This window comes from Priceomyces carsonii (assembly GCF_900007245.1).
Source record: "Priceomyces carsonii strain CBS4050 genome assembly, scaffold: Debaryomyces_carsonii_scaffold_3, whole genome shotgun sequence".
NCBI lineage: Eukaryota > Fungi > Ascomycota > Pichiomycetes > Serinales > Debaryomycetaceae > Priceomyces > Priceomyces carsonii.
In genome coordinates this window covers 1,389,360-1,413,167 of record NW_026946676.1, presented here as the reverse complement: position 1 = coordinate 1,413,167, position 23,808 = coordinate 1,389,360, and the positions used below count along the sequence as shown (strand labels likewise).

At 37.6% G+C, this 23,808-nt stretch overlaps 16 protein-coding genes across 16 annotated transcripts; 8 read left to right on the top strand and 8 right to left on the bottom strand.

The window, feature by feature from the left end:
* Positions 1-23: 23 nt before the first annotated feature.
* On the top strand, positions 24-1,817 carry NOP8 (Nop8p; the record flags this gene model as incomplete). The annotated part of the gene is made up of 1 exon (XM_062953208.1): positions 24-1,817. The coding sequence occupies one exon, from the start codon at positions 24-26 to the stop codon at positions 1,815-1,817; it is 1,794 nt and encodes a 597-aa protein (XP_062810034.1).
* Positions 1,818-1,933: 116 nt separating this feature from the next.
* Positions 1,934-3,337, top strand: PRCAT00003293001 (dolichyl-P-Man:Man(5)GlcNAc(2)-PP-dolichol alpha-1,3-mannosyltransferase; the record flags this gene model as incomplete). Its single annotated transcript, XM_062953207.1, has 1 exon — positions 1,934-3,337. The coding sequence occupies one exon, from the start codon at positions 1,934-1,936 to the stop codon at positions 3,335-3,337; it is 1,404 nt and encodes a 467-aa protein (XP_062810033.1).
* A 256-nt stretch (positions 3,338-3,593) lies between these two features.
* On the bottom strand, positions 3,594-5,696 carry FLO8 (Flo8p; the record flags this gene model as incomplete). The annotated part of the gene is made up of 1 exon (XM_062953206.1): positions 3,594-5,696. The coding sequence occupies one exon, from the start codon at positions 5,694-5,696 to the stop codon at positions 3,594-3,596; it is 2,103 nt and encodes a 700-aa protein (XP_062810032.1).
* Positions 5,697-6,356: 660 nt separating this feature from the next.
* Positions 6,357-6,854, bottom strand: PRCAT00003291001 (uncharacterized protein; the record flags this gene model as incomplete). The annotated part of the gene is made up of 1 exon (XM_062953205.1): positions 6,357-6,854. The coding sequence occupies one exon, from the start codon at positions 6,852-6,854 to the stop codon at positions 6,357-6,359; it is 498 nt and encodes a 165-aa protein (XP_062810031.1).
* A 283-nt stretch (positions 6,855-7,137) lies between these two features.
* Positions 7,138-8,244, bottom strand: GLE2 (RNA export factor; the record flags this gene model as incomplete). The annotated part of the gene is made up of 1 exon (XM_062953204.1): positions 7,138-8,244. The coding sequence occupies one exon, from the start codon at positions 8,242-8,244 to the stop codon at positions 7,138-7,140; it is 1,107 nt and encodes a 368-aa protein (XP_062810030.1).
* Positions 8,245-8,424: 180 nt separating this feature from the next.
* Positions 8,425-10,872, top strand: PRCAT00003289001 (uncharacterized protein; the record flags this gene model as incomplete). Its single annotated transcript, XM_062953203.1, has 1 exon — positions 8,425-10,872. One exon carries the CDS (start codon positions 8,425-8,427, stop codon positions 10,870-10,872), a length of 2,448 nt encoding a protein of 815 aa, XP_062810029.1.
* Positions 10,873-11,089: 217 nt separating this feature from the next.
* Positions 11,090-12,271, top strand: PRCAT00003288001 (AAR2 splicing factor family protein; the record flags this gene model as incomplete). The annotated part of the gene is made up of 1 exon (XM_062953202.1): positions 11,090-12,271. One exon carries the CDS (start codon positions 11,090-11,092, stop codon positions 12,269-12,271), a length of 1,182 nt encoding a protein of 393 aa, XP_062810028.1.
* A 77-nt stretch (positions 12,272-12,348) lies between these two features.
* Positions 12,349-13,023, bottom strand: PRCAT00003287001 (uncharacterized protein; the record flags this gene model as incomplete). Its single annotated transcript, XM_062953201.1, has 1 exon — positions 12,349-13,023. The coding sequence occupies one exon, from the start codon at positions 13,021-13,023 to the stop codon at positions 12,349-12,351; it is 675 nt and encodes a 224-aa protein (XP_062810027.1).
* Positions 13,024-13,028: 5 nt separating this feature from the next.
* PRCAT00003286001 (uncharacterized protein) lies at positions 13,029-15,875 on the top strand (the record flags this gene model as incomplete). Its single annotated transcript, XM_062953200.1, has 1 exon — positions 13,029-15,875. The coding sequence occupies one exon, from the start codon at positions 13,029-13,031 to the stop codon at positions 15,873-15,875; it is 2,847 nt and encodes a 948-aa protein (XP_062810026.1).
* Positions 15,876-15,923: 48 nt separating this feature from the next.
* HPD1 (Hpd1p) lies at positions 15,924-17,006 on the bottom strand (the record flags this gene model as incomplete). Its single annotated transcript, XM_062953198.1, has 1 exon — positions 15,924-17,006. One exon carries the CDS (start codon positions 17,004-17,006, stop codon positions 15,924-15,926), a length of 1,083 nt encoding a protein of 360 aa, XP_062810025.1.
* A 398-nt stretch (positions 17,007-17,404) lies between these two features.
* On the top strand, positions 17,405-18,313 carry PRCAT00003284001 (urea carboxylase-associated family protein; the record flags this gene model as incomplete). The annotated part of the gene is made up of 1 exon (XM_062953197.1): positions 17,405-18,313. The coding sequence occupies one exon, from the start codon at positions 17,405-17,407 to the stop codon at positions 18,311-18,313; it is 909 nt and encodes a 302-aa protein (XP_062810024.1).
* A 16-nt stretch (positions 18,314-18,329) lies between these two features.
* On the bottom strand, positions 18,330-19,751 carry PRCAT00003283001 (putative lipoate--protein ligase; the record flags this gene model as incomplete). The annotated part of the gene is made up of 1 exon (XM_062953196.1): positions 18,330-19,751. One exon carries the CDS (start codon positions 19,749-19,751, stop codon positions 18,330-18,332), a length of 1,422 nt encoding a protein of 473 aa, XP_062810023.1.
* Positions 19,752-19,832: 81 nt separating this feature from the next.
* POP4 (RNase P/RNase MRP complex subunit) lies at positions 19,833-20,693 on the top strand (the record flags this gene model as incomplete). The annotated part of the gene is made up of 1 exon (XM_062953195.1): positions 19,833-20,693. The coding sequence occupies one exon, from the start codon at positions 19,833-19,835 to the stop codon at positions 20,691-20,693; it is 861 nt and encodes a 286-aa protein (XP_062810022.1).
* Positions 20,694-20,714: 21 nt separating this feature from the next.
* On the bottom strand, positions 20,715-21,554 carry VPS51 (Vps51p; the record flags this gene model as incomplete). The annotated part of the gene is made up of 1 exon (XM_062953194.1): positions 20,715-21,554. The coding sequence occupies one exon, from the start codon at positions 21,552-21,554 to the stop codon at positions 20,715-20,717; it is 840 nt and encodes a 279-aa protein (XP_062810021.1).
* A 156-nt stretch (positions 21,555-21,710) lies between these two features.
* Positions 21,711-22,673, bottom strand: PRCAT00003280001 (DNA-directed RNA polymerase III subunit; the record flags this gene model as incomplete). Its single annotated transcript, XM_062953193.1, has 1 exon — positions 21,711-22,673. One exon carries the CDS (start codon positions 22,671-22,673, stop codon positions 21,711-21,713), a length of 963 nt encoding a protein of 320 aa, XP_062810020.1.
* Positions 22,674-22,857: 184 nt separating this feature from the next.
* Positions 22,858-23,772, top strand: PRCAT00003279001 (uncharacterized protein; the record flags this gene model as incomplete). Its single annotated transcript, XM_062953192.1, has 1 exon — positions 22,858-23,772. One exon carries the CDS (start codon positions 22,858-22,860, stop codon positions 23,770-23,772), a length of 915 nt encoding a protein of 304 aa, XP_062810019.1.
* Between the last annotated feature and the right edge of the window lie 36 nt (positions 23,773-23,808).

The following is a 23,808-nucleotide window of genomic DNA, read 5'->3' as shown; positions in this document are numbered from 1 at the left end:
TCAAGAATCAGGAGATACTAAACATGGAAAAGGAGGATGAAAGAAAGGAAGTAAGGTTGCACATAGGGCATATCTCTAAACTGTTGGCTGCCCAAGTTCTGAAATTGGAGACGAGACTTGGTAAGTTTGGTGAAATATCGAAAGGTTTGGAGCTACATACCAAACCAATTGAAGATCACTTTTTTGGATTTATTACTTTGAAAATAAATACAAAAGAACTAGAGAAAATACGATCAGCTTTCAACGGAATACAGTATATGGGGCTGAGGCTTACCTTGGATATTTCGAGGCCTCTGTTGCAGCATAGTGTGTTGAATGACTACCAGAGATGCAAGCAGCGCACGTTAGAAATTGAAAAGTCTAAAATTAATGAAACTAGAAATAAAAGGATAAAGGAAAGTGATTCAAACTATCATCAAAACAGTATCACGGGAAGCTTAATAACTTCGAGTTATCTAGCTCCCAATGAAACTTCTTTGGGTTACTCGAAATCTGCTCATACATACAACAGTCAATCTGCATCTACTAAAAGCAGCAACCCCCCCTCGCATTCTCTAAAAGGCATGAATTCCTATGGGACTTGGACGAAGCCTAAGCGTAGTTCTTTTGCTCAGCAGTATTCTAATCTCTCAGGAAGAGCAGAACTAATAGCAGGGAGACATCGAAGAACTTGCCGCAGTGATCTACATTTGAGGAAACACCAGACTTTAAGGATTTTAATAAACGGCGAACTAAAAGAAGTGAGGTGTTATAAGACCAAGTTGTGGGGCGTAGAAAAGAACAAATCGGTGAATGACCTCACTTGGCAGTTTGAGAAGGGTGAGTGGAAAAGTGGTAATAACCATATTATTGAGAGAGCCAAAACACAGAACCCTTCTAGCCAATTGAGCTATCATGAAAACGATTCTCTTTCTGAAGACGAAGGTGATCCCGATGAGGAAATGAAGAAAAATAAATCAATTTTGGCTTCCATGTTTAGAGACAATAAATTCGACTTACCAGCAGAGATCGATGATACTAGTAATGAGGTTGAATTGAATGTCAAAGGAAAGACGCAAGCGATGAGATATGACTTTGAAGATGAATTTCATTTTCATGATTCAGATTCGAACGATGATTCGACCAAAGGTGATGAAGATGGTGAGGATGTTAAAGGCGAAAATCTTCTTGATGATTATCTAAAAAATGCGCCACCTCCTGTTCAAGACATATACTATGATGAAAATGATGAAGGTAATGATTTAGAAATGAGCCCTCCTCCTAGTGCTGGAAATAAAATTGCCAGCCTGCCAGAAATGAACTCAGAGTTGGGCTCCTCAAATGAAAACGCTTCAAAAAGTGATGCAGCCCCGTCGAATACAGAAGCTTTGAGATCTTTGTTTAATGCCGCTGATACTGCTCAAAGCGCTGGAGGCTTCAAGCTTTCCCTCTCTGATAACGATGACGATATTGATAATGAGCAATCTCCCGATTTAGAAGAACAGAAATTGGTTATTGAAGAGATTCAATCCAAAAAAGCTAAAGAAGAGGTTCTCGACCAGACATCTAAGAATCATGAATTGTTCTGGCCGCATTTCAAGTCACCTTTCCTTTCTTCCCAGTCAAGGCTACAGCTTTTTGGAAACGCCACTGATAAAATACTTCTTCCTGGTGAGAATGAAAACGATAAGGCTAAAATTGGTATCAATGAAGACGAAGCCCCCTACGAGAAATGGTTTTGGAGCATGAGAGGAGAAATTACCAGAGAATGTAAAAGACGTAAAAGAGACTTATCAAGACTCAATAGGAAAAAGCTGAAGCACATTTTATTACTGTAAATTATTTAACTTGTATAAATTAGATTTATTAGATTCGTGCAGTCTTGACGGTATAGAATGAATTATTTAATCAGATTTTTTTTCCAGATTTATTTTGTACAACAAATCCTTAGAACATGGTAGAAACGGATAATACTGAGGACCTTCCTGAGTTCACTGTCCTGAATGTTTTAAAAGACATTTATAATGGCATTCACTCTTTGATATTTGACCCATTGTGCAATAAAATTGTGATTCCAATAATAATTACAGTTGGATCAATCATCAGTAAGATAGTGCCATCCTTGGTACCTTACACCGAAATAGACTACATCACTTATATGCAGCAAATTGAAGTGATTAATAATGGCGAGTTGGACTATGACCTAATCTATGGCGATAGTGGGCCAATTGTTTATCCTGCTGGCCACGTACAGATTTACCAAATACTATACTACTTCACTAATGGGGGAGAATACATCAATACTGCCCAAAAACTCTTTGGATATCTATTTACTATAAGCTTACTTATGGTGTTGGTAATTTACTCGATGGCTCCTGGAATCCCACCGTGGACTTTGTACTTACTTATTTCAAGTAAGAGGTTAATATCGATATACGTTTTGCGTCTTTTCAATGATTGTTTTACTACCTGGTGTATGATTGGAGTAACCCTCTTGTTGCAGCAAGCTTCATATTGGTATTCGTCTAGCTCAACGATCTCGTTTTGGTTAGCTATCCTTGCGGCAGATCTCTATAGTATTGCGATATCCATCAAGATGAATGCTCTTTTGTATTTTCCAGCTTTCTTAGTCGTTCTTTACTTTTTAATGGGTGAGAATGTCCTAAAGTTTTGCCTGGCTTTACTTGTCATTCCAATAGTTCAATTGCTTGTTGGCTGGAAGTTCATTTTACCATTGTATAATGATGAGGAAGCAATTGCAATCAGAAATAACTATTTCTCCCAAGCATTCAATTTCAAAAGAAAATTTCTATTTAAGTGGTCTGTAAATTGGAACTTCTTAGGAGAGGATATCTTTTCTAGTGACTTATTTGCAAAAGCGCTACTCGCATTGCATTTTGTTGTTTTAATTGTGTTTTTCTGCACCAGGTATACTAACTCCAAGATCACTAAGAAACTGTTAATCCAGCTAATTAAAGACTTTTTTAAACCATACCTGACAATTTCGCCTCGAAACTCGTTTATAAATTATAAAACAGGGCCCAAATTGATATTGTTAATCATGAGTACTTGTAATCTAATTGGGGTATTGTTTTCAAGATCCTTGCATTACCAGTTTTTGTCTTGGTACTGCTGGCAGCTACCTTTTTTAATCTATATGACGAATTGGAACATAGTAATTGGCCTAGGTATTTGGATAATTCACGAATATTGCTGGAATGTTTATCCTCCTAATACCATTAGCTCTGGCCTTTTGGTTACTTTGAATTCTGTAGTTTTATTAGGTGTTTGGACTAATAAGTCCGCATGGTTAGACCCAGAATCTGATGATGAATTGCAAGCTAAAAAGCAAGAATAGCACTACGTTAGTTATCATAATACCAATAGTTTAGATAGAATATAATATATACTTTTGGTTAGTAATTCTCCGAAAAATTAGCTGGAATTACTTTGAGATAGTTTAATTATAACAAAAGCATAGCGTCAGGGGTAGCGAGGACATAAAAGAACAAGATTAAATAATGACACTTGAAAAAAATGGATAGCTACCAGCTTGATCAGCTAGTAAAAGTTGAACTGAAAACTGTACAATGTTCCTCTGTCTAATGATTTAATTAAAGTTTCTTCATCGATTCAACATTTTCAATGGCATCAACTCCACCCCAGTTAAACCCACTCATACCCTCACTAAGAGCAGGTTCGCCATTTCCTTCTAAAAATTGATTAAAATCAAAATCGATCTCATCTAAACCTGTATTTGGTTGGCCGTTTGGTCCGAAGAAAGTACTTGACTCGCTATTAGAACCTCCCAATATCTCAACCTGAAAAATGTTATCCCCGTTAGAATCTGGGAGCGTTGTCATTGTCGATGAAGTGCCTAAAGAATCACCTCCGCCCAACTTGGCTGGCTCTTCCTTGATCGCTTGCTCTTTTTTACCTGCACTGTGTGTGTTTGAACCCTTATTTGCTTGCTTTTTAGGAGACTCTGTCAGGCTAGCATTCTTTCTCTTTCTTTTCGAAAGGGGATCGCTAGTAGTTTCCGACGCGGGAGTCAAAGGTGTAGAGTATTCCATTTGAAGGCCCTGATTATTCGCCTGAACATTATTCAATCCATTCAATGTGTTTCCAGCACCACTTACTTTTCTCCCTCGTTTTGCGGGAGGCTCCTTCTTCTTTTTATTATTCAGTATTGAGGGAGAAGGCTTTGAATTAATAATTGGTGAATTACTAATAGCTGCTGGCGATTGCTTCAGCTGGATTTGTTGTGTGTGTGGAGGAAACATACCTGAGTCTAGTGAGCCTGGCTGATCTCCACTTGTTTTCCTAGCAATGTCTAGCCTTTTTTTATTCTGCTTTTCCAAAAGCATCAACTGCATCTGATAATCTTGAAGAGCGTTCATATTTCGAGCCGTTCCACTGTTATTGGGAACCATCTTTCCATTATTATTCATATTGTTATTAGCATTATTAATATTGGAGCTGTTGTTAGAATTTCCGGAATTACTATTGCTATTGAAATTGCTATTCGAGTTGATAATAATTTGATCGCTCGGAGCCGTTTTGTTGTTATGGTTCATCTTCACGCCTTGAGGTTGTTGTGATTGTGCAAAGTTGTTCGCTGAAGGATTACCGAATTGAGGTTGAAATGGGCTCATTCCACCAATCGCTTGTTGCTGTTGCAGAACAGGAACTTGGTTTAGCCGTTGATTTGCTGACGTAGTATTTCCATTATTATCCTGATGAACTTGCTGTGCCTGTTGTCTCAAGTTGTTCATTTGGGTTTGCGCATGCTGCTGTATCCTATTTTGCGGCTGTTGGGGAACTTGCTGCGAAAGAAACATTTGCTGCTGTAAATTGAACCCGTTGCCTGGTCCCATATTGGGCATCATCTGTTGCTGCGGTTGTGGTTGCTGCTGCTGCTGCTGCTGTTGTTGCTGTGGTTGCAGTTGTTGATGAGCTTGAGGTTGAGGTTGACTTTGGGCTTGATGCTGTGCTTGTTGTTGTTGTTGTTGTTGTGGATCAATAGATTGAGGTTGTCCTTGGACTTGACTTTGGGCTTGATTCTGCTGCTGCTGCTGCTGCTGTGGATCAATTGCTTGAGGTTGTCCTTGATTGATTATACGTTGTTGCTGTTGTTGCTGATGAGGTTGAACCATAAACTGACCATTCGGAACGCTTATACCTGAAGTATTGATTCCTCTCATCTCTTGCAACTGTCTTTGCTTGAGTATCTGTAGCTGATAATATTGGAAGGCTTGATTAGATGACTCTTGACTATTTTTGGCCTGAAAAACATCCCAAAAAACCTGCCACCACTCGTACAAAAAACCCTGTGGTGCATCCATAGCGACAGAGGCCATAGGAAGATTATTATCTTTTTGAAATTGTAGATTACTCGGATTATGGGTAGCCCTTGGATTGTTCATTTGAGGTGAATTTTTGGATTTAGAGGATGAGTTTTGTAAATATGGTACATCTGCCTCATTGGCAAACATTCTAGCAGATTGCGACAATCGGTTTTTCACTAAAAAGTCATAAACATATGCGTTAAGCAACTGCTTAGCGTTCGTTGCCAGTGAATCCAATATACTAGTAGATGAATCCATTAATGGCTTCGGCATCAGTCCATTTCCTGCATTCATCCCATTGAAGCCATCACCTTGCGAAGAAACTGGCGTTCTCTTACTGTATAAATGTGGTGTATTATGATGGCTCATACTTCTTCATAGAGCAATCTGAGAGCTATATCTTACCAATTCAATATATCAGATGAGTCTGTAGAAAAATTCAAATCACAGCTACTTCTTTAGAATTCTTCGAATTATTTTCCACTTGAAGTGTAATATGGTTTTTCGACTAGACAAAAATACCGCCTGTGCGATAGAAATGCCACTATCTTTATCAAAGAAATCAAATTGTCAATACTGACCAACGAAACCAAAATACAGTTTCTGATACTAGCTACTTGACAAATTGATACAATTCAAATTTATTTAACTATCCTTAAAGATTATCCCTCTGAGAAGAGCGGATTGAATGTAAATGGCGATGTGAGAGGGGGTGTGTCGACTTCCTAATATGGAAGTATGTGACGGAAACCGATATTAATTTTTATTAATCTAAATATATAAAACATATTCGTGACAGGTACATTAACTTTTGATATACCACACAAAGGATGACTCAGAACCTGTCGGTGAAGTAAACTAATCCATAAGAATATCACAAGTAAATGAAAATCAGAAAACAAAATGAAAACAACAAAATCTGGACATTTGAAAAAGTACCATGGTAGACATCACAAAACCACAGAGAGCCAACTAAAGTAAACTGAAAATAAAAATACTACTTTTGAAACCGATAAAAGAAATACTGGCTCAACCCCAGACTGTAGCGCCACCTGCGAGCCTGTTGTGAGATTTTTTACTATCGTCCCAAATTGTGGGAGGATGGTAGCTATTAAGGCGAGACAAAACAGAACTCGTAGATGTACTGAAATTATTCTGCTGCGTATGGTTGAATGGGTCAAAAAAATCAGATGCTTCCGGCCTCGACAGAATAACTGACGGTGACGATGATTTCTTCGGCGGGACAGAGCTTGACAATACTTGGGGTGTAGTTGACAAATTATTGTAGCCAGCCGCTTTCACATTCTCAAACTGATGACTATTGATGTTATTGTAGACAGTTTTACTTCCCCAGCTTTGTATTTCTTCAGGATATAAATTACCGGCTCCATATGAATGAGATTTGTTTTGTTGGCTCAGAATTTGGTTGCTTATCGGATTCTGTCTCATGTCTATCAAAGCTTTTCCAACAAATTCAAGCTGATCTGCAAACAGCACCTCCATTAGCTCTCTTTTGGGATATTCCATTATGGTGATATGCCGTGATCTACAAATCTCACCACCCTTTTCAGCTTTTCCTTCTAGTCTGGATAAAGGTTAAAAAAACTCTTCTTATAAATGCTATCATCTCTTCCTCGAAAGTTCGCAGCAGTGGTTTATTTTTTCCACATTCCACTACGAACCCTTTTACCTCAGTATGAAGAATTCACTATGATTAAAACTTTTACTTACAGAAAGAATTGACTATGTGAGATAAGTTATTTAATTATATAGCCTTATTTATACAGATTCAACTTTTATAAGAAAGTCATTATCGTTTCTTTTTTTGTTTTATCTCCTCATCTTTAGTTGCGTGTAATTTGATTTGATTAGGATAATCCGGTCGATTTACCTGGTAGCCTTGAGACCAGTCATAGCTCATAGCATAAGCAAAAATAGTACCTGTTTTATTGAAGCATGTGGTGGGAATAGTAGCATTAACAGATGGGAAAGTTTTGAGTCTTTGTCTTGCATCTTTGTCCCAGAAACAGAAAGTACCATCGGAACCCGCTGTACTGAATGTTCCATATATTGGGTGGAATGAAATGGCGTTCACTGCATATATCTGTGATTCTGTGCTAGAGGATGTTCTAAGTCCTGATGTAGCAGTTGTTCCCGTAGGTGTTTTACGGTGGCACCTAAAAGAAAATCCAAATTTATTCTGTTCAGCCTCGTCAATGTACTGTATCGCACAACGACCCTCAATAGAACCAATGGCGAATCCATTTCCTTGTGGATAGCAAGATATAGATCTGGTTTGCCATTTCAAAGGTGACATCGTGTTCTTGAAAATTTGTTGAGGGTTGTTCAAGTCTATAATGCTTATATGTCTTTCGGCACATCCCACAACGAGAAGCTTTTGACTAGAATCCATGCAATAAACTCTTTCAGGCAAATTCAAAACAGAGATAGGTTGAGGAGCTCTCATATCCCAATACTTTAACGTTTTATCCCAAGATCCAGAAACCACTACTGGAGTGTTGGTTGGACCACATTCTACATATCTAACTGCCTTCACAGGAGCATCATGTACGCCAATTTGTTGTGCCTGTTGTGATTGAAGATCAAATATTTTCACTTGTTTATCTGCTGAACCACTCACAACTTTAGTTCCATCAGATGACCATCTTGCAGACAATACAGGACCTTCATGGTCATATAAAGCCCTTCCTTGGTTATTACCTGAATTCGGATCAATTTCATAGATTCGAACTTTTTTATCCCAGCTTGCGGCAGCAAGTAAATCCTGCTGAGGCGAAAATGACAAGTCTGATATTGAGTCTTCTGGAGGATAATTGACAGTTATATCATTGAGCAATTCTTGTCCATTCGAAGCACTTGTGGTCCCCGTGGATGCACTGCTTCCTAAAAATGACATCTCTGATGGCGTTCTCCCTCAATGTTTCTTAAGTTGTTTTCAGTGCATATTCATATATCGCTACTTTGAACCAATTCTCAATATTTGACGAAACAGTGACACAAAATGCTAATATCAACTTCAATTAAATATTCATAGATAAAGAGAAATATATGAGATTTGGCTAGGAACGCAAAACCAATGGATTCATTTTTCTCCAATAAAAATACAGAATTGCATTTCTCAAATGAGGACATCCCAACTTTACATTATACGAAGCGAACTAGTCATAAAGATCAGGTAATAGGTAATACTATAGTGAAGAAGAGATATGAAAATAATACGTACATCGATTGGATACTGGAAACTTTCAATGTGCCAAAAGGATCTAAATTTATTACACATAAGTGGACAGCAATTGTTTTGCTGTCTATCGTAGTCGGTTATGTCACTTCCTTCATCGATCTTGTTTCTGTTTGGTTAAATGATGTTAAAAAGGGTTTATGTTTTAGTAAATTAAACAAGTGGTCACTTTTAGACCCTTATCTGACATGCCCTGTCGAAGGATGGTACAATTGGTCCGAAATTCTAATAGGTAAGAAGGGAATCTTTTCTAATATTTTCATTAACTTTCCCGTTTATCTTTTGTTTGCCCTTCTTTGCATTCTAGTCGCTGCATTCATAACAATCAAAAAAGAACCGCTTGTCAAGCAGTCAGGGATACCTGAAATCAAGCTAATTGTTTCTGGTTTGAATTATAATATTTCCGAATATTTGGGCGTAAGAACATTGTTGTATAAAATTATAGGGTTGATAGTAGTTGTGAGTTCTGGAGTTTGGTTAGGAAAGGAAGGACCTTTTGTACACGTTTCTTGTTGTATTCAAAACATCGTTTACTTCGTAATTTTGGGTAAGACATATGATAATGAAGCTGTGCGAAGAGAGTTACTTAGTGCTGCGGTAGCAACTGGAATATCGGTAGCATTCAACTCTCCAATAGGAGGAGTCTTATTTGTTCTAGAGAGCATTCCAAGTTTTTATGTTCCCACCAGAACAATGTGGAATGCTTTTTTTAGTGCGACAATAGCTGTCGTAGTTGTCAATGGGTTCAAGATTTTCACTGAAGGACAAGATTTTTCAGAACAGGATCTCTTTCTGGTTCTGTTCGGAAACTTTAGTTGGTTATTCATGGAAGTGATACCATTTATTGTAATGGGTGCTGTTGGGGGGCTCTATGGGTTTTTGTTTATCTCCCTCAATTCAATGATATCAACAAAAAATATAAGGTTTAAAATTCAAAGATCACTCTGTAACTTTTTTAAGGTTTCAGCTAATTCGGGTGCCTTTTTGGAAATCATTTTGATGGTAATCGTGACCACAATACTTAATTTCCCGATTGAAATATCAAAATTACCCCTAGCTGCTTATTTGAAAATATTGTTCACCGACTGTTCAAACGATAACACGGACTCTAATTCCATAAATTTTATGTGCCATAGTTCTGACATAGTTAAGTTCTGGAAGCTTTCTTATATTTTGGTCCAAGGGTTCTTCCTTGCTTCCTATACTTTTGGAACCGATCTACCAGGGGGTATATTGATGCCAACCTTAGTGTTAGGTGCAACTTTTGGCCGATTGGTCGGTATTACATCTCAAGCATTCCAAAAAAAATTCAACTGGGACTCGCTTGCCACTTGCACTTCCAAAACGTGTTTGGTTTCACCTTCTTCGTATGCTGTTGTGTCTGCTGCTGCATTCATGACCGGAATCACAAAGCTTACTATGTGTGTCGTAGTAATTATGTTTGAATTAACTGGAGCAGTCACTTATGTTCTTCCTATTATGATTTCGGTAATGACTCTGAAGATTTTGAGTGACTGGCTTTGCAGTGATAACATTTATGATACATGGTTGAAAACTACTTTTAATTTGTATCGTGACGGCAGAGGCGATTTCAATGAAGGAAAGGGTAATGGACTCGTAGAATTTACCGAATTAGTGACTTCTGTGAAGCAAAAACTTCCAGATATGATTGCGAAATCGATCATGGTACCAGTTTCACGAACTAAATGTCTTTCATTGATGCCTGCTGAACCATACACCGCTTCGTCCTTAATTCTTTTAGCAAACGAAGATAATCATGAGGGATATCCAATAATACTGAGTGATCTGGATCCTGTCTATTTAGGCTACACCTCCAAGATGGAGTTATTGAATAAACTCTCTATTGTTGAGGACTCCAATGCGATAATAAGCTTTCAAATAGAAAACTTGCCAACTACTATATTATCACAGCAACTTCATTATGAGCAATCTTATGCTTCTTCGCTGCTTTTGCAATTGGACTTGATGACAGAAGATTCAGCAATAATACTCAACGAATTGACTCCAATTGTAGAAGTTTTGGAAATCTTCGAGAAACTTAATTTGAATTATATTACTATAAGAGCAAGTGCTACTAAGAAGAATCAAATGATGGTTGGATTTGTGGATAGATTTATCCTTTCCAGGTTGATTGATTCTGAATTTGCTATACTCGAAAATACGGGCGATTCACACACAATGGGCGAGCTTAATGAACAGAGTTCAGAGAGCGACACTCTTTTCGATAATAGACAGGTGAGATCTAGTGTAGAACTTATCACTTAAGTTTATCTTTTTGCATTCTTTTATATTTTTTTTATATAGGCCGTATTTACTTTAATCATAGACATAATTTGACTCCATAATAATACGGTTTATCGTAGATCACGTTCAAAATTTGACTTCGAAATTGAGATTGTTGCAATAAAATGTAAAATTAATGATAATTTATTTCCTTAGTATTTTCCTATTTTGATTATGAATAATCGAATTTGATTTACCAATGAATAGTTTCGTTAGCAAACCCCCTGAATGTACGCTTATACTCGATAATCTTCCGAAAGAAATAGATCATTGGCTCATCGGAATAGATACTCAATTTTTCAATGTGAATTCTCTATTGAAAGGCATTAAATTAATACCACGAGGTATACATTTGTTTCATTATTCAACCAATTTCATGGATGACCACAAGCCAAGAGGAGATAGTGGCATGCTTGATGCTACAGGTCCCAGTTTTCGTTATGGATTTTGGTTTGAAGCTAGGGAAAATGATGTATTGGTACTATATTGGCAAGAAGACTCTGAGTCGTGTGTGATAATAGACGAACATAATGAATTGGAAAGATTAAATTATACGAAGGTACTTTCAAACTTGGGCGACACATATCTGTACATGTTAAAATACCCCCAAGACGAACAGTCATGGAAAACACTAACGCGATATATTGATGAGCAGATCAGTGCCGCCATTTTGCCTCAGTGCAATGGGTATGGTCAAATTGACACAATGATGTCATCGAAAGAAGAATTTTTAGCGCTAGCTCATCAGCTTAGCCAGAAGGGCAATTCAATAGAAGAAAATGGAGATAATCTTTTACTGTACTCTATAGTACAGTTCAAATTGAATAGAAGTAAGAACCAAACTGTCGAACAGACTACAAGAAATTATTTGGATAAGTCGTGGTATCTCGAAGAACTATTCAATGAATCATTGCAAAATTACCTTGGGGAGTTGCAGTTGAGTTTCCTTAATTTTATAATTATATGTAATACTTGTTCTAATGTTCAGTGGTTGAATCTTTTAAAATTATGTCTGATGAGCCAGACCACTCTATTATGCAATAAAAAATTCACTGGTGACTTTTTATTAACATTAAGGGCCCAGTTGGCTATAATACCAGAAGACTACTTAACTATAAATCCTCTAGTCGATGTTAAACATTACATCGAAGTAATGGAAAAGTTTGCAAACGACACATTTAGGACCGATTTATGGCACAAAGGTGATCAACAAACCCAGCATATATTACAAATATGGGAAAATATTCTTGCTCTCAATGCTGAACGTTTCGGTTTAAATTTCCAAACAAAAGCACCTATAGTTGATGAAAATATGACGGAAGTATTCTCAATAAACGATTATGATCCAGATGATGAGAATGCTCCTGTGATACTCACTTAAATTGAGACTTCGTAAACATGAAGTAAACATTACACTTTCCTACATCATGAAATTAATACATAGAAATTTCATTATTCTTATTTCTTCTTTTGTGTAGACCTTTTTAACTTTTCCTCTCTAGTCACAATTTTACCTCTATAAACGTCCTTGCCTTCCTTGAGCAAATCTGAATAACTTTCACGATATGCTTCTTTCTCTTCGACAGATAGTGAATTCCACTCGTTAGATATTTCCTTCCTTGATTCTTTTGTGGGTAAGTGACTATATCTATTGTGCTGAAGAGAGAAAAAATAGTTCCAAGCATGTATGAACGTCACACGATCCATATTTGACTTTCTTCTTGTCTTTCTAACGGAAACAGCATCCTGCAACTTGTTTTGCGGCTCAGTGGTAACATCGTTGTCTTTAAGCTGGGATCGGTATATTGCTTCGTCTTTAAGTCGCCTGATTTCTTTTCGATTCATTTTCAACGCCTCCGGCTTTTGGTTCAAATCTACCTTCTCAACCCATTCATCAACTACAGCCTGAAGCGTCGCAATATCCTTGGGCACACTTGCGGGGTCCTCATATTTTTCTTGTATTGCACTATGAATTCTTGGTATAGTCCATCGGAAACCATAATGTGTCTTCGGAACTACAAACCAACCATAATTAGTGGCAATAGCATTAAAGTTATTAGGTTTTATCTTCACGAGACTTGAAGATTTACTTGATATGTTCCTTCGAAGAATCGTTTGCAAGCTTTGAAGCATATCAAATGGCTCTCAAAATTTCTCGATTGATAATGAAAATTTCTTTTTGGTGTGAAAAATCTCGATACGGCCCTTACTCATACAAACTTCTCCTTTATCGTATCTTTCTATTCATTAATTACTTCGATTATATATATCAAAATACAATAAGAGGGAGAAAGAAGTCGATACTCTTTGTGATGGAAACAGCAAACTCACCCCTTTTTCCAGCGCTGCGTTTGACCTTTTCCCCAGGATTATCGACCGATAACCTTCAAGGAAGTGAAACTCCTTCTTTGATTCCACAATTACCCGATAAACCGCTAACGCAAACATCTTCAATTCAGGTCTACATAGTACCTGCTGAGAAGACTTTGTTTACTTACGGGTTCGAGCCTAATGAGTATGCTGAAAGGCCTCCTACTTTATTAAGGGGTTGTCTCGTGGTTCGGGTACTAAAGCCATCGAAGATTAAGTCGATCACTTTACTGTTTAAAGGAAAACAGAGGACGGACTGGCCCGAGGGTATTCCTCCTAAGAAGAACATTCACATGGAAGTAAATGATGTCGTGTCTCATACGTGGCCATTCTTCCAAGCTGGCAGCACAGCGGTAAACGGTGGAGCTGACGAAGTATTTCGAGAATTACCAAAGACCACTACACATGATTCTGACGTAACAAACCTTAGCTTAACAGATACAATTACGAGGTCATTATCACCAAGTAGATCAGAGACGGGAGGAAACGGCAACTTTTTTGGAAGGAATTTAAGTCCAGTAACGAGCTTAATGAGAAAGTCACATTCGCAAGATACAGGCTTTAATGATTTGAACACAGTGTTAACAAATTCAGAAGGGGACCAAACAAAGTCTGGGAACTTTGCTGTTGGAGACTACGTCTATAACTTTGAGCATCCATTGCATCCGTCGATCCCAGAATCAACATCGGTAACATTTGGATCTGTATGTTATTATTTGGAAGTGGATATAGTTAGAATGGGGACCTTTAAATTCAATATTTCAGGGCAATTTCCTATTGAAATAGTAAGATTACCTTCTGAAATGAATATGGAAGAAAACGATCCTATTGTCATTGCGAGAGATTGGGAAGATCAATTAAGATACGAAATTGTTATCAGTGGAAAATCTATAGTATTAAACTCATACTTGCCAATGGCATTCCGTTTTGTACCGTTGTGGGGAAAGGTTCAATTACACAGAATTCGAGTATATGTCACTGAAAGCTTGGAATACTATTGTCAAAATAACAAAGTTCATAGACTGGAGCCCCAGAAAAAATTTTTACTATTAGAGCATAGAGCTGCAAAAGGCAAGTCTTTGTTATCAAAAAATGTATCAGAGAATGATAATGAAGACGAAGAGGAGGTACTACCTAAGGAACTTGAGTTTCAATTGTATGTCCCAGAATATGTTACAAACAAACAAAGGTTCAAAATACATCCAGACACATCTTATGAAACAATTCAATCTCACCACTGGATTAAGATATGTCTTAGGATTTCTAGGGTTGATCCAGAAAACTCTGAAAAGAGGAAACATTATGAAATACTGATTGATTCTCCAATCCATATTCTATCTCCATTAGCAGCCCATGGGAATACTCTTCTTCCAGCTTATGATAATATATTGGCCGAGCCTCCGACTTTGCCTATTTATTCACCAACGTCTCCTCCTCTATCACCAGGAGTCATTCCTGTTCAGGAATTGGCTTTTCGTCATATTAATGCCATCAACAACAATGACGAACCTATAGAGAGGGACCCCAATATGCATCTCGAAGCTAACTTATATCAACCTGATGAAAGTGTGAACAATAAGGCACTTAATTCACCTCAAGCTGTTCCGCATCCAGGTACATTTAATCAAGGTTTGAGTTCCCCTATGGAGCGCCCGATTCATTTGCTAAGGAAACCTTCATTTAATCCCCCATCTTTTGAGGAAACGCAAGGATCAGGGCCTTCAAAAGTACTCCCACCAGCGTACGAAGAAAGAGAGTTTTCTCTTTCTCCGCTCAGAATAGACGAGTCCTCCGAGAGAAACTCAAACAAAGGGGTAAATTTAGCTTTGCCGGGGAACGTTCCCGTTCTGACAACTCCAATTAAAGACTTATTACATGAACAGTTAAGAAAGCTGAGTTCAAGCCCTTCACGTAAATCTGCGTCAAGTGATAACCACAGCTCTTTAAACGAAGAGTACACTAAAAACCTCAATCCTTTATCAGCAGAAGAAGACGATGATTTGGGAAATTCTCCTATACTTTCACCGAGGTCAATGAGTCCTCAAAGAAGTGAATCTCGTCGATCCTCTGTTATTTCCATTGAATCAAACACAACTAATTTACCAGTTGAGCAAACATTGCCTTTATTGAACGTCTCTAGCGCATCATTAACTCCTTATAATCCTGAACCTGGTATTTCTAGAAGCAGGAACTCTTCTTCAGGCTCACTCTTGCCAGATGTGACAAGAAGACCAAGCCAAGCTCGAAACTGGTCTACAAGGATCACAGATATAGTGGACAATTACGAATTAGGGGATGATTTGTATAAAATCAATGGTAACCTTTCACTGTTGAGAAATCCCAGAATAAAGAGGCATTATCAGAAAGAAGAAATTGGTGACCCAGCTACTGTTAACGAACCTGCGGTAACTACCAAACTAAGACAGAAGAGCTTTGGTGTCGTTAATGATCTGACTGAATGTGAATCAAGCAAGAGTCAATCTTCCACCGAGAGTGATATGACTATTGGTAACGAGGACCAGCTTGGGCATACTACTCGAATCGTGGCAGATCTGAGTGGTGTTAAATCTGAGTCGCCGATTCCAGGCTTTAATCTTGGCTACGAAATAAAATAGAATTCTGTAAATTAATGTTTGTATATTATAATAGGATTTAGTTGATTCTCATTTCTTTATTTCCTTTAGATTACCATCTTCATCAACTTCAATATTACCTAGCCATTCATAAAGAACACCAAGATCTCTATTAGCTAAATCTTCTCTTTCACAGGCCTTATCATACCAGTATTTACCAATATCTCCCATGAACAAGAATCTGTTACGCAGACGTGCACTTTCAGTTGCCAACACTAGGTCTTTCCTTGTTAATTTGGTCACAAAGCCGCCCTCATAGTGAGCATCAGCCGGCAAACAATTTTCTTTTGGATATGCACCTTGAATTGGGCAGTTGTCGACAGACGCCCAGGACTTACCTGTTGATACCGAGACTAACTTGGCATAGTTAACTAAATTTAAACCAAAAGCTTTTGCGAGTTGGAAAGAATCAGCCACAGCGAGATTGGTGATCGCCAATAAGTAGTTATTGGACAACTTCGCAGCCAAACCAGAACCGTGTTTAGCCCCGCAGGGGAAAATGTTAGTCCCCATCTTGCTCAACAAATGTGTCAAGCCCGGAGAAATTGCATCATGATCTTTTCTTGATAACATAAACGATAAGGTCCCCTTTCTAGCTCCTGCCACACCACCACTTACAGGTGCATCGATGAAATCAAACTGAGGGATCTCGCTTTTGACAAAGTCGTGTATACTAATGGAAGTAGGAATATCAATTGTTGAAGAGTCAATAAATGTAGTTTTGGTACTTGAATTGTCTACGTCCTGTTTCTGATAACTGCTCACCAACTCATTAATTACACACTTAACGTGTGTACCTTCAGGAACCATTGTAACTATAAAATCTAGTTGTGAATCGACTTTATTCACAAAGTCATCGATCGCTTTCAATGGCACAAGTTTTCCTTTGTTGCTAGGCATGGCACTCGTAATCTCTTTTACAAATTGTTCTGTGGCACTAGGAATAGTGTCATAAACATATAGTTGGTCATGCGGTTCAAGTTTATTGTAAATGTGTCTTGCCATATGGCGTCCCATCTGTCCCAATCCAATGAATCCATAATTGGATAAATAGCTTGGTGTAGTAGAGAATTTGCGAATGCCGCCATGAATAGCTTTTAAGGTTCTTACCATTTTAATCAATACTTTTTATTAAATTTCGTGTGTTTTAACTTACTTATTCCAACTTATAGTATTAAGAGTGCTATAAGTGGAATACTTTTATAGTTCAACCCAGCACTATCTATTAGTATGATTTATATCGTAAAAAATCGAGTTCGATAAATTCAAAGAATTATTCCGCAAGGAAGGAATTCGATTCTTATATACCCTAAGAGCAGTGCCGATAACTTAGCTGTGGGTCCGGCTATCACAAGATAATATTACCCCATATTTCAGTTTCTACGACATTGTCGAGCCTTTAGAAGGGTTGCAGAATGTCGTCATCGGGAGTTGGAACCCGAACTTTCATATCGACAGTTTATATTGGAAACAAGGGTTAGTATGTGAAAGAAATTACATAGGAGGAAGTAATGTCGACGGACCAAAGTAGCTTAGCAGCATCATCCCAGTTGCCTAATAAAACCAATTACAACCTTCCCAAACCGAAGGCTGCTTACTATCCTCATCCAGGCTCTAAAATTTATGCGGACAAAAAGTTGTACGATGGAATAGCCAATGCACCTAAACGCTTAATTGAGAGTCACAGGTGTAACCCAAGAACCGGTATCGCTGTCCAGGTCTCTGCCAAAAGAGTCTTTAGAATTAGGACCCCAGAGGGACCTCAAGTTTGCGACTTGAACATATGGAACATGAACAATCCGAGGGAAAGGTTCTGGGCTGCAAGAACAAGACAAATACATTCGGCTCATGTTTCAACGTACGATAGGTTATGGTCAATCTTACCATATTTACGTCCTTTGGTCACCATTACAGGTGATTCAATGCTGGCAAGGCATGATGAGTGGGGCGGACGAGTACATGATACTTTAGGCACAAGATGTGATCCATATATTGACAACTTGATTAGTGGACAAGATAACAATTTTCACTGTCATTCAAACCTTACTAGAGCTGTTGCGCCATACGGATTAACTGAATTTGATGTGCATGATGTCTTGAATGTTTTTCAAGTTACTGGTTTAAATGAATATGACCAATACTTCATGGAAACATGCCCTGCTACTAAGGATGACTACTTTGAGTGTTTCGCTGAGCAGGACTTGTTAGTTGCCATAAGTGCATGTCCAGGAGGCGATTTGTCTCAATGGGAGTGGGGTGAGGAAAGTAGTGAGATGCAAGAACTGAAAATGATAGATTGTTGCAGGCCGTTGGTAATTGATGTTTATGAATTAACCGACCCCGACGTTGTCTTGAAAGATTGGAATGCTCCTGAATTTTCATCATATAAGGGAAACCATGGCCTTAAATTATCTAAATGATTATATATATAGAATATTAAGAAGTTCCATCAATAGAATTACCTAGCCAATCACTTATTATATCGTTGGTTATAAATCCTGCCACGTCACTTCCCTGATACTTAAGGTTACCACTTTGAACCGTAGATTCTAAAAATTCAAAGCTATCCTTAATTTTTTGCATGGGTATGCTTCTCTCAACATCATCAAAAAATTCTATCTCAAACTTCTCGACCACTGCCTTCTTGCCCACAAAGAATTTTATTTTGAATCCTAACTCGTGATTAATGAATTCATGAGTGAATTTTGGCGTATATGCGTATCTATAGTCCCAGTCCCTCAATTCACTTGAGATGTTCTGCACCTCTGAAGGTAATTGTACCAGTTCATCGATTATAAAAGTTGTCAGACTTTCCTCAATCGAATTTGCGTTTATGAATTCGCTAAATCCAAAAAGCGCCTCTTGATCAAGAAATTCTTTCTCTTGTGAAATTGGAGGCTCAGGTACATCCATAGTCTCACCGTATACTTTCTTAAACTCTTCAGTTACCACTTGAATGAATCTGTCGCTAGAAATTCCTACATTCTTCACTGGTGATGGGATTGAAGCGACCGATGACATCGAATCAACAAATCCTACCTTTTTCTCGTCTCTCGAAAGTAACTTCCCCAATATATCTAGTTTCAGATTCAAAAGCATAGTTCCATGATGATAAGATTTGCCTTTGGCAATTTTGTAAGCAGATCCACTTACCTTATAATTGAGAGCATTAGATTGTCTTTCAGTCTCTATATCTCCTTTTGCATTAACTTGGAGTTTGTAATCAGCCTCAGGGACTTTGTTCACAGCACGAGCCACTAGTCCCGCAAAATTCTGTCTATCAAATTTCTCCCTCGATGTCATAAAGCTGAAATTAATATTTCCAAGGTCATGGACCACTGTCCCTCCACCAGATCTTCGTCTGACCAACGGTATGTGCAACGAATGGAGCAAAGGCAAATTCACTTCCTTCCAAGGGTTCTGGTTTCTTCCTATCACAACACAGGGGGAATTTATATAAAAAAGTAAACGATTAAAATTTTCATCACGATTCTCAGGTAAAGGCATCCGACTATATACATAATCTTCAATAGCAAGATTGATGTATGGGTTTTTGAGTTTTGATATTAAGACCAAAGGCTTCTTCTGATGCACTACTTCCTCGAGTTTTCTAGTTTGAGTTTTAGCAGATACCGATTCAGGGTCCAGCAAAGTTAATTTATGGATCTTATCACGTTTCTCTTCAACAGGTGTCGTATAGGACTGAAAGTCCTGCAATCCAAAATCTTCAAGGTCAACCCCGGTCAAATCGCTTTCAAATGGGATATTTGAGTAACATCTACTCTGTAGTATACCTTTTATGTTTCTAAACCGCAAACGAAAGAGGATGGGCAGCATTACTCGAGAAGACGTTATCATCTAGCTAAATTAAAAATTCGCACATATAAAAGCGATTTTTCACTCGTTTTCTTGATATACAAAATCATAGTCAGAACTTTGATGAACAAGAATAATTCATTAGAGAGACACCTTCTCACCCGATGCTTTTCTTCAGATGCAAAGATTGAAGAGCTTCTTTCAACCCGATATTCAAATCTGGGAGATCAGAAACCTGTGTTGGTGTTGATGCCAACGGGAAGAGAGAATGCAAAAGAAAAGTCATTATTCCACAGCGAAAGGAAAAACGGATTCGGTGATAATGTTAACAAGGAAAGAATAATTTCTACTAGGCAACAGTTGAAATTATACGTGAAAGAGACCACGAAGCGCCAAAAAAGGTTAATAAAAAAACTACAACTGTATAGTAGAACGAAGACAGATAAATCAAAGCCATTTCCTATAGAGCTGTTAATTAAACATTATTCTATTCCCAAGTTTGAGGACTTTATAGGTTTAAACACCTTATGGCAGAAATATATGCAAGATTTGTTGTTTTCTAATGACAAGATACCCAATTTAACGACATTGCTTCCGAAGCTTGCCAGTGCTGATTTTGTCGGCTGTATGTTAACTGTGATTCGATCTGCAAACAATAATTTGGTAGGAACCAGAGGCATAGTAATATGGGATGCTCAACATTCGTTTATTCTATGTGTCCCTAGGATGGAGGACTCTAAAGAATGGAAAGAAAAATCATCGTCTTACTCGCCGTCAGAACAAGTAGGTGGATTAAAAATTATCCCAAAGAGTAAGTGTTTTTTTTCATTCGAGGTCATTTTACCAAGCAGCGGAGAAGATTCATCTGCGTCAACAGACGAAGAGTGCATCGGTTTCACAATTATAGGTTCCAGATTCGAATTAAGATCAATCGATAGATCTGGTAGGAAATTTAAAAATCATAAGGTAGAGGACATTATATAGACAGTAATTAGGATATATATTTTATGCAAAAGCTTTTTTCAATTCATTAAGTTGAATAATCAAGAGCTCTTCATTGTGATTGTCAAGTCTCTTCAAAATCTTCTGAATATCAGCAACTATGTTCGTTTTGGATACTTCAGGAAGTATGGATCCGTTTCTCTCTAATAAGAAGTTAATCTCTTGAACAAGTTTAAATCTATCAATGTCGTTTGGTAATTCATAATCGGAAGCGCTTTTGTCATCTTGTACACTTTTGCCTGAGTCAAAAAACTGATTCTCGTTCACAATTGTCTCGAAGTCAGTGTTAAAATGAATAGCTTTATTATTGATGAACGTAGCTAGCTCGTGAAGTACATTATCAATATAGTCATCGTTCTTTGTTTCATTTCTTGATTCATCAAGCTTCAGAGAAAGTGTTTTGAGAGAATTGTCACTTTCGGGGGGATTGGTGGTATCTAATTTTCCTAAAACCTGTCCTAGCTTTATAAGTTCATAGTAGTTATCATAAATAATGGATTTTTTGGCCATATCATGCGAATTAAGTTTGCTGGTAATGGAATTTCTTAACTTCAAAATATCCTCAATCAGAGTGTTCTTAAGATATTGAGATAGGGAATCGTCATCTTTAAGTTTCAATTCAATTTCATCTTCCTCTGCGTCAATATGTGACTTATCCTCAGGCACTGTAGACTTCAATTTATCTTGTCGAAGATTGTAGAATTCCTGAAGAGCCTTTCGTCTTGACAGTACTCTCCTGGATGTGACATCCCCAACTGATTCTGAAGAAGGAATCAGAGAATTATCTCGATTCTTCTTAAGTGATGGCTTCTCATATGATAAGGTTTGTGGCGAATCAGGCATCTACTTAGTCTACCTTGTCAAAGTAAGTCTCAGTTATGTTGTCACCTTCGCGAAAAAGTTGTAGATACGTTAAAATATTGAGTTTTGCACATTGTGGGTGCTAAAAAGATGCTAAATAATGAAAGTATTAAAGTATATCAAATGACAGTAACATGTCTAGCTGAATATCCAGGCATCCAAATATGCGGTGTCACTTGACTCCTCGTCAGGGACAGAAAAGTCATCAAGGATGGAAAATGGTCGATTCTTAATAAATGCATTCATTTCCGTACTAATGAGGTCGTTATTAGCTTCTTCTTCATAAGATCTACCATATCCAGCCTCCAAGACACTCTGCCATGTAGCCCTGTAGATATCTAATGTTTGATTAACCAATTCCAACTTATCGTCATAGATCAAAACATCACATAAAGATCTGATATTATTTACAGCCAAATCTATATTTGTGATTTTGTTCGTCGTGATGAAATCCATTATTGAGTCCAAATTAACGAAACCGGTGTAGGTTGAGGGAAACGATGCTTGAACAATGTTGATATTCGAACTTGGTGGTTGAAACGATGACGGAAAGGTCTTGGAAGCCACAAATCTCCAAATCACGGTTAATAAAGAGTCAATAAACTCCGTATCTAGCTCAGAGTCGGTAAACCACGGTCCACCAGTAACTTTTATAGATGGTTGAAGATTGTAAAGCATATATATCTTTCTTGTTGGATGCTTTACTGATTTGATTGACTTTATGTATCTTTGATTCTCTAGAGATTTCAAGCATCGAACTACTATATGTTGATGTAAGTTCGTCTTTGCCTTTATAGTCTTTGTCCATATACCTTCCCTTCCAGAAGCCTCAATGTATGAGTATATCATGGCTTCATCATCAGTCATTTGTGTTATTTTGTCAGCTTCGGCCAGAGATATTGCTTGAAATTTGAGTTCCTCCCCATGCTTGATAAGTTTTACGAGCTTGTTGTCAATAAGTTCCTGTGCTAAGGTTAATAGTTCTGACGGTTTGTTAGTACCAATCAAATCTTGAAGCTCATCTTGGCTAAACATTGCTATTGGAGACTCCTCCATCATCTTGCCATGCAAGAGCAAAGCTTTTTCAGATGGACTCGACATATTAGAGCTACTTCAAAGTGGATGTAGTTATCCCCGATAATGGTAAGTTACGATGGGGTTTGCAAAAGTTTTATGGTTTAGCATAATCGCAAATTTTTTTTGTTTTCCATTTTTTTTTTTTTGGGGCAGATGAAAAAAATAGTGTTGATCTGGGGGCCCCTTAGTTAAGGTGTAATTGTTGAATATGGATATGGAACTGTCAGATGTTCCCCAAAAGTCTACTGAGACACGTCCCAAGAAGACCATTACTTTTAAAAAGAAGCAAGTTAAGAATGGAAAGTCAAATCATAGGGTGAAATTAGACTTCTATGATGATCAAAATGAAGAGGCCGTTCTCAAAAAGAAAAGCTCCAAAACTCAACGTGCCTTCATTCGGCAGAAACTGAAGCATTCTAACATGATTGCTCTGAAAATTCAGTTTTCTTCAACCCGGGAACCGCATAAAGATGGAGATCCAATGCTTGAGATTTATAATGATGACCCAGAGAATAATCCGGTGATAGAGAATTTAGATGTAATTTCTGCAGAAGAACCTGAAAAGCTAGCACATTTGAATGATCTGACATATTCACGTTATGAAGGCTTCGAAAAAAGATATGTGCCAACTGAAAGTAAGGAACCGAAGATTACAAAGAAGCAACTAAGAAACGAGTATGGAAATGATATAGAAAATGACAATACCAGTGAAGATTTGCTTGAAGATCAAGAAAACTTTTCTGTCGCTGATGAGGCTGATAAGATGACAAATAATGAACCGTTGATTTTAGAAAAAGAATCGAAACTGGCGCAAATAGATGAAGATATTTATGACATGGAATTGGGAACGGACGATAATGAAAACGATTTTAATGATGCTATCGATGTAATGAATATAGAAGATTGGGAGGACCATATGGTGTTAAAAGATGAACTTGTTGCAATACGTCCTATTGGTACTCTTGAAGATCACGTATCTAACCTAAGGCTCTCTATCGAAAATCTTCGTGAGAACCTCGAAGAAAACTCCAGAAAGCGAAGTATATTTCAAAACCGTCTCTATGAAGTTCACGAGAGAAAAACCAAATTATTTGAAGAGCTTTGTCTTCAAGAAACAGCATGAATCAAATTTATTCACATTTTGTATTATTAGGATAGT